The sequence below is a fragment of the Argopecten irradians genome, chromosome 8, assembly GCF_041381155.1.
Source record: "Argopecten irradians isolate NY chromosome 8, Ai_NY, whole genome shotgun sequence".
Taxonomy (NCBI): Eukaryota; Metazoa; Mollusca; class Bivalvia; order Pectinida; family Pectinidae; genus Argopecten; species Argopecten irradians.
In genome coordinates, this window is record NC_091141.1 from 40,047,941 (window position 1) to 40,056,561 (window position 8,621).

At 38.2% G+C, this 8,621-nt stretch overlaps 1 protein-coding gene across 1 annotated transcript; it reads right to left on the minus strand.

The window, feature by feature from the left end:
* Positions 1–3,437: 3,437 nt before the first annotated feature.
* Positions 3,438–8,253, minus strand: LOC138330351 (uncharacterized). Its single transcript, XM_069277919.1, has one exon. It carries the CDS (start codon positions 7,768–7,770, stop codon positions 6,238–6,240), a length of 1,533 nt encoding a protein of 510 aa, XP_069134020.1. The 5' UTR covers positions 7,771–8,253; the 3' UTR covers positions 3,438–6,237.
* Between the last annotated feature and the right edge of the window lie 368 nt (positions 8,254–8,621).

Below are 8,621 nucleotides of genomic sequence, written 5' to 3' on the forward strand. Positions count from 1 at the left end.
TTTTGATAGATAGTGCATTATGTTACCGAACCTTATGCTTAAAATTCCTATTTGCTTTGCCAACCTTAAACAACAAAACCAAACTAGAAGTCAGTCAGTGTCAGTGATTTTATAAATTTCACTTTTTAATCTATGAAGATCATTTGGTGCCATAAAACCTGTGAATTCAGAAGAAGATTTTTGAAGTTTTAGCCATTTTGACCCATCACCTCTGGCCCCTGGCCAGGACCAATATAGATATGATGTTAAAATGCTATCTCAGCCTAATAATTCTAACCCAGTTTGACTAATTTCCTATGAAAACAAAGTAATAATGTTCATAAATGTGTATTTGTTATATAAACTATAGTAAATTTGACCCCCTCCCCAGGGGAAAATCTGAGATCCCAGGGCCATGAAATTCACATTTTTTCTAAAGGACTTTAAGATCATCCAATCTATAAAGAGTATCTGGTTCCATCAAATCTGTGAATTAAGAAAAATTTTGAAGTTTTAGCCTATTTGACCCCTTTTGGCCCCGCCTTTCTGGCCCTGGGTTTGATTAGTTTAACGTCCTATTAACAGCCAGGGTCATTTAAGGACGTGCCAGGTTTGTTTGTGGAGGAAAGTCGGGTTACCCGGAGAAAAAACACCGACCAGCGGCCAGTACCTGGCAACTGCCCCACATGGGATTCGAACTCGCGACCCAGAGGTGGAGGGCATGTGGTAATATGTCGGTACATCTTAACCACTCGGCCACCGCGGCCCCTACCTAGGGGTCGGCCTGGACCAATATAGATATGACGATAAAATGCCATCCTAGGCTAATTATTCTAACCCAGTTTGACTAATTCCCTATGAAAAATAAGCAAATAACGTTCATAACTGTTTTTCCTATGTAAACTATAGTAAACTTGACCCCCTCCCTCAGGGTCATATAATTCAAAATGTTTGTAAAGGACCTTAAGACCTTTCCATCTATGAAGAGTATTTGATTCTACCAGTTCCAGAATTTCAGAAGATTTTCTAAGTTTTAGTCTATTTGACACCTTTTGGCTTTTCCCCTAAGGCACCTAGGGGTCAGTCATGGAGAATTTGTTAATAGGATTCAATGGCCATCGCATAGGGATAATTCTGACAACATTTGACTAATTTCCATTTTTAAATGACCAAATAATGCTCCAAAATGTGTTTTCACAATATAAACTATAGTAAACTTAACCTCCTCCCCAGGAGTCATATAATTCACATTTTTTGTAGAAGGCCCTGCTACCTTTCTATCTATGAAAAGTATTTGATTCTACCACATCATCTGAGAGTGGAGAAGAAGATTTTTGAAAATTTAGTCAATTTTACTCCTTTTAGCCCCATCCACAGTCTGGGGGGTCGTATAATTCACAATTTTGATTGGCCTTATGGCTTAGAAGGTTTGTGCAAAATTTTATTGAAATTGATTTAACGGTTTTTGAGAAGAAGGCCTCCTAGGTATTCTAAAGAAGTCGTTTAAAGATTTAATCTATTTAACCCCTGTGACCTTGAATGACAGTCAAGGTCATTAATTCAAACAAACTTTGTAGCCCTATATCTCAGCATGCTACAGGCCCAAAATGAGTATCCTGGGCCTTTCAATTATTGAAAAGAAGTCGTTTAAAGGTTTTAGCCTATTTGACCCCTGTGACCCCATTTATTCGACAAACTTGAATTGGTAGCCCTTATTCCCAGTATGCTGCAGGCCAAATATCAGTACCCTGGGCCTTCTGGTTCTTGAGAAGAAGTCGTTTAAAGATTTTAGTCTATTTGACCTCTGTGACCTTGAATAAAGGTCAAGGTCATTCATTTGAACAAACTTGATAGCCCTTTATCCCAGCATGCTACAGGCCAAATATCAGTACCCTTTGCCTTTGGTTCTTGAGAAGAAGTCATTTGAATGAAAAGTTTACGCACGGCACACGGCGGACGGCGGACGACGACGAACGGTGCATGATGACATGCTGACCTTTGGCTCAGATGACCTAAAATGATGTTGATATATCAAGTATACTTTCTGATGAATTAGAACAAAAATTCATAAAAATAGCTATATATACATGCGAAGAAATTAATTTAAAATATAGGAATCCTAAAACGTCCCCCCGACTGGCTCTGCCCGTGTTAAACATTTCACGCAGCATCGCATTCAACGAATATATTTCAGAACTGTGCTAAATTTACACGAGGCTTTTCCATAATTTAAAAGGTCAAAACTGGACAACGTTAGCAGAACTTGGTCGTGATTTTGATATGTAAGGAAGGCCAGTGAACGCATTTAGACTGGTTTTCATTGCCTGACTATACCACTTAAAATCTATCGATCATATTTTGATGCTTCACATGTTGCGTCCTAAGTAAAGTGTTTTCCTGGTGTCGATGTATATTTAAGGCGACGACATCGTTGTTATTTTAGCTTTTTCCAAGGCTTGCATACAATTTTTGGATTGGTCAGGAGTTCTAGATATGGCTCATTGAAGGTCCCGTGGAAATGTGATGGTAAGGTTTATCGTTAACTTGCTATGTATTTAATAGGAATCATTCATTCTATAAACTTTAGATGTGGGCAAAACTGAGATGTTTTAATTAGTTTTCTTTCACGCATCAAATACACCGTAAGCTGTGAATCATGAAATTGAAACAAAATATACATCTTTTGGTAATTCGCTATGTAAGCACCTTTTAAACAAAAAAGAAATGTTTGAACAAATATTTTCATGAGCGCGAACTATAAAATGTGATCGTAGGAAACATCGATAAACATGCCTATGCATTTAGAAGGAATAATTCACTCTAAAAACATAAGACGTTTGCAAAAACCAGATGTTTTGATTCTGATTTTTTCCAAACTTAGTATTAAAATACACATAAGCGATGATTTAAGGAATTCAGAAAGTGAAGTACAACTACATACTGTTCGATTATTCGCAATGTATGCACGATTCATCAAAACGTGTTATGAACATGAGATATAATGTGATCAATATTTGTACACTATTGGGCATATTATAGCTGTACAATGTCATTTCCACAGAGTTGCATAGTTGTGAATCCCTATTCTAAATAATGACCGAGGTTTGATACGTATAGTACTGTCTTATCAAACTCGAGTTACTGTGTGAAAAATTGGAACTGGTATACATGTGCAACCTGAAACCCGATCTGTTATGACGATGAATCGACCATTCGATCACTAGCCCAAGTATATACATTGTATCGACTACGTTCAGGTGTATTATTCTACATACTCTACTTCCGGGTTGCGAGGTCGAGCTCAAGTGAGACACTGACTGTTTCTCGCCGGTTCTCGCCTACCTTCAAATCTTACATCTTTGATAAATCCTTGAATTGATAGGGGATTCGATTAGATGTAATATACCGATGTATAGCCCTAAAGGATCGTATGAAACAAGAATTAGTAACAAAAAAAACTCTTGCCAGAAGACATTTTATTTTTTATATTATCAAATTAAATACAAATGTTGAAAAAAATATATATCTTAAGATTTCCGTTCAAGAAATACATGTATTCTCTCTTGAATGATATCATTGAGTGATTTTTGTGATTACAAATGTATAATTATAATACAGTAACATACAAAAGGGACCAAGCAAATCAGGTATATAAGTATGATTCGATATAAACGTATTGCATCTTAAAACCTAATGACAGGAGATGAAAATTAAGGCCACGAATTCGTTGTAACCGTGTTCGATGTAAACAGGGGATTTAACGTGAATGGCTATGCGATATGACGTTAATTTGGTATTTCATGAGTGGCGAAATTTCATATAACGTAGCACGAGTGTAAGATTTTACAATTAATTTTAATGGAAATATAAACAAAAAAATCATTTCGAGGCAAAATCAGGTAGGCTGTGACGTTTATGTCTACCACCGAGAACATCCTGCAATATACTATTTTGATTATGACGTCATTATTGCTTGTGACGTCACAATGGTGTTATTACACGTATGTCTTACGACATTTATGACATGACTTAACCGGCCAGTTATGTGATAATATTGCTTTACTGTTGTACCTCCAACCACTCAATTAACAGTTTAAACGTAGTTAGTATTGCAAGGACATATGATTACGTTTAATGAATACTACTAATAAAACAATAATTATGTAATGCTATATATACATTATTTGTATTACAAAACCAATGCACAAAACTACATTTAATACTACGAAAGAACAATGGATATCGCTGATTAACATAGACAAGAGATCCCAGAGGGGTCTTGGCGCCCACCAAAGAATTATCTATGTCTGACAATGGAAAAGAGGGATTTTTTCTCTGCTTTTCAAACTTTTTCAAACATACTACATATAAAATTTGAGACAGATCGCTTCAGTACTTTCTGAGAAATAGCAATAACAAACTTCAACTATCAAAATCCAAGATGGCTGCCTGGCGGCCATTTTGTTGGCCGATCGATCCCAAATAGCGTTATGGACAACTATAGCCCTAGAGTAACCTACATATGAAATTTGAGAAAGATCCCTTCAGTAAATAGCGATAACAAACTTTAACTATCAAAATCCAAGATGGCTGCCTGGCGGCTATCTTGTTGACGGATTGGTCCCAAAATGCAATATGCACAACTAGGGCCCTAGGGGAACCTACATATGAAATTTGAGACAGATCCCTTCAGCACTTTCTGAGAAATAGCGATAATAACAATTGTTAACGGACGGACGGAGGGACGGACCACGGACAAAAAGCGATTTGAATGGCCCACTATCTGATGATAGTGGGCAAAAAATGTGTTGTTAAAGTCATTACATTTTGATAAAGATATAAAAATAAAATTGGTTTCGGCTATTTTTGCACAGTATAAATATAATGTTCTGGTTAGTAAGGACGGAAAAGGACATTTCATTGTTAAAGATTAATTAAAAGATTATTCAATTTTACTCGAGAAAAAAATTAATGTGAAGTTAACATGTTTTCAACAAGGTCATCGTTTGTGATACTCAATTTAGAAATACATTTACAGTTTCTGCTCAGCGCTCAGCTACTTTGTAAAAGAAAAATGGGACGACTGGTTTTCACGTTGTCAGTATACTGTGACCGGGTTTGTTGTACCTGTACGGTGTCTTCGACAGCATGCTTCAGTGAGATAGCACTATAAATAGGGCCACAGTTCCACTATTACTAGAAAACACAGCGCCAATATACTACAGCCTCCCAAATCATACTGACATTGGCACACTACGATAATTTGCCCACATGGAAGACAGTGATACAACATATATAGCTCACAGCCTCATAGTTGTAAATGGGACATTACGTCTAATCAGCCAACCAACCAGCATTTCATAATTTACATCGATGAATACCTAACGAAATTGCATTGTTTGATTTACGCTCAGCTAATTCTAAGTTTGATAGGAAAGCTCATTAATACGGCTATGTCTGTGTGAAGGGTACAATATATAATAATTCATCTTCATATTACGAAATATAATAACATGTAGTACTTTTGGCGTCATTAATCAAAATACCATTTATGCAAATAGTCATTTAGTTCACATTGTTACGTGAAGGACAATTGTAAACGTGGATATTGTCGCCTATTCAAGATTTCTAATTGCTCGCGTTATAGTTATCGCGTTGTGTATATTAAGCTTAATATTACACCGCCACCTGTTGCGAGAGCACGAACATAGGATAAATGAAAACGAAATACGTGAACAATTCCACGAGTACACAAGATAGAAAATAAACCAAAAGTTCACTTAGAATTCAAACATCGTACAGGCAACACACAGAGGATGGGGATATTTAAATAATGTTAAACCCTGTACCTCGATAAAGCTATCCGGATTCTAGTTGGGTTTTTTTTTCACTTAAATAACACTGAACTAATTCAAAGGACCAGAAACCGTACAATGAACTGGGATGTTTCATGATCAGGACAGTAAAGTGAACCCACACTACTACGCTCACTTGGACGGATCAGACGAAATGTCATGGATCCAATAGTCAAGAAAATTCACAATCCGGACGGTCTGGGTTGTGGAAGTAAGTGTTCAATGTCCATGTTAGTTTACTTTTTATGGTCATATGTTGTAAACGAGGTTTGGCCGTATTTCCTGGGTTAAGTTAAGCGTAAACTAAATGTTAATAATTTCACGCACATCTAAAAATAGAAACATACATTTTTCGCTCGTGTGACGGTTTATTGGTGTTTTTTATCAGCTTCCATAGCTGGTTTTATATGGAGTTATCTGTTACGATAAAAACAAAGAGTTGTAATCCAAATGACAACAAAAGAAGAGATATGCCGAACAGATTGACGAGGCGAATCCCGTAGCTGGTATCCTTATCCTGGCAGCAGTCACAAAAACATCCGAATGTTTTCAAAATGAAATTGCACCACGTAACTGGAGAACACTTGCAATTTTGACAGCTGAGTGTGCAACAGCACATCGGGAAGGGAATTTCACAAGAGCAGAAGAAATCACGCGGTTTCACCTCACAACAGTAATCACTATTCCGACAACAACAGCATCGCCACCACTGGTTACAGCACCCAGCATTACCAGTCAACCGGTCATAGCTTACGCAAAGACGGAAGATTGCGCTGGTGCATGCACTGATACTAGCCAGCAGTGCAAAGAGGTTAATGTCAACTTTACCTTGAGGGCATTTACATTGAAACAACAGCGAAATTAAGATAATTGCCTGAGGGATTTCCTCAATGAAAATAGCCAGACATATTTCACTTTGTCCCGAAAGAATCCGAAAGAACTTCCTCCCGCGAACGACAGTTATGGTTTCCATGGTTATGTTGATGCATTGGATTATACCTATTAGTGATCCAATTAGCATGAAAACAGTCAGTGATGTCCATACACCTACAGTATCCGAACATGTGGCTGTATTCACATCCGAGTGGTTGATATTCAAATGATCAAACACATCACTGTTCAGAGTACAAGTCACTCTGTCTGCCTGAGAATTCTCCTGTACAAATGGAGAAGGCCCAGATGCCCCTAACACCCAGTCGTTCGCTAGATCCCAGAAAATAAGCAAGCATGTGAAGAAACGCAACAGGACAGCGAAACCTACTCTAGGTCTATCCTTGATGTCATCATCTTGTAACGAATCACGTCGCCAGTATTTCTTTTTGTCAGTCTTATTTGTCCAACCATGTTCTCCGTTCTCATATTTTCGGCTTCGATAAACATAATCCGTTTCGTTTCTATCTTTGGGCCTTGTTTGATCGAAGTCAGAACCAAACGCATATGCTCTCTGAACGGATGCAAACGACCCGTCACTTCTTTTCTCGGGCTCCCGATATCTAGGATGGTACCCTAAATTATCGTACGCAAACCTTGGTTTCTCGTCGGATCCACGCGAGGATATCGAGGGTTTCCGGGTAATATTCCCCATGTAACGCCCCCGGAAGCTCTCTTGGTAAGGAGGATGCCCATTAGGGACCCTAGAAACTCCCAACTGCCCGACAGGTTTTTGAGGTAAGGGACGAAATGGTCGCTGAATTCCGTCGGGCGGAAAGAACGTCCCGCGATCCTCATGAGCTGGCCTCCCTGCATTGCCGTTAAACCCGGTGTCTCTGAATCCCTCTGGATCTCGTCCAACAGGTGAGAATCTGTCCCGTTCCCAAGATGGAGAGGTGGTCTCACGATTCGGACTCCAGTGATCTCGTGGTCTCGAGGATAGGTACCGCCGGTCAGATGGGAAGTCATGGTACCGTTGATAGTTATAATCGGCAGGTGGGTCCATAACTGAAGTCGAGTCAATATCACGTCAAAAAATTGTTTTACACAATGTTAATCGTAGAATAATTCTTGCTCACGTTGTTCAATTGATGACAATCGTTTTGATTCCCAATGTCGTATTCATTCGACGTGTGGAAACGGAACGTAAAATATCTTCCTTGTAGCGTTAGTATACACCAATATCAGACTGTAATATTCCAAATGAATCCTATTAAATGGCGCACCTCTGCAGCAATGGCATGTCAAGTTTTAGTATTAAATATCTCTCTTCCTGGTCTACGTAAATAGCCTGTGTGATCATGTGGTGCATTATAGTGCGGCTACCAATGACTACCTGTATGCGTGCCGATAAAGAAGTTTGACCCGTAAATTTACTGATAACGGGTGACAATTGTCCGTTATATCTTCACGTAGTAGTCTCTGAATAAACACCACACATCTCCCGTTATTGAATACATGATCAATGTATAATTAACTAACACATGTGTGTAGCGCTGAATAATAAACGTAGAACTCATAAAAAGAAAGAACACGCTAATCGAAGCCCTTTGTTAATAGCCACTACAGACATTTAAAATTATACGCCAATCTTTTGTTAACATGTATACGTGTGGATTGTTTAAATTTCAACAGCAAACCATGTGAATGCATATATATATATATAAATCGATTGAGTAGCGCTGTAAATATCACTATTTTCACCGACTGTCTCCATAAGATTGCAACAGTAAATTGTTCCGTTAGGGTTGATTTATATGTACTATGACCTACACGTAAGTACTTTGCCTACAAGTGGTACAGGTAAGGTGGTTGTGGGACCAACTGCTTTTTTATCGATTGTTGCACAATATCCAC

Excerpts from the sequence above, each read along its gene's own strand:
- LOC138330351 (XM_069277919.1), bottom strand. The coding sequence starts at position 7,770 with ATGGACCCACCTGCCGATTATAACTATCAACGGTACCATGACTTCCCA.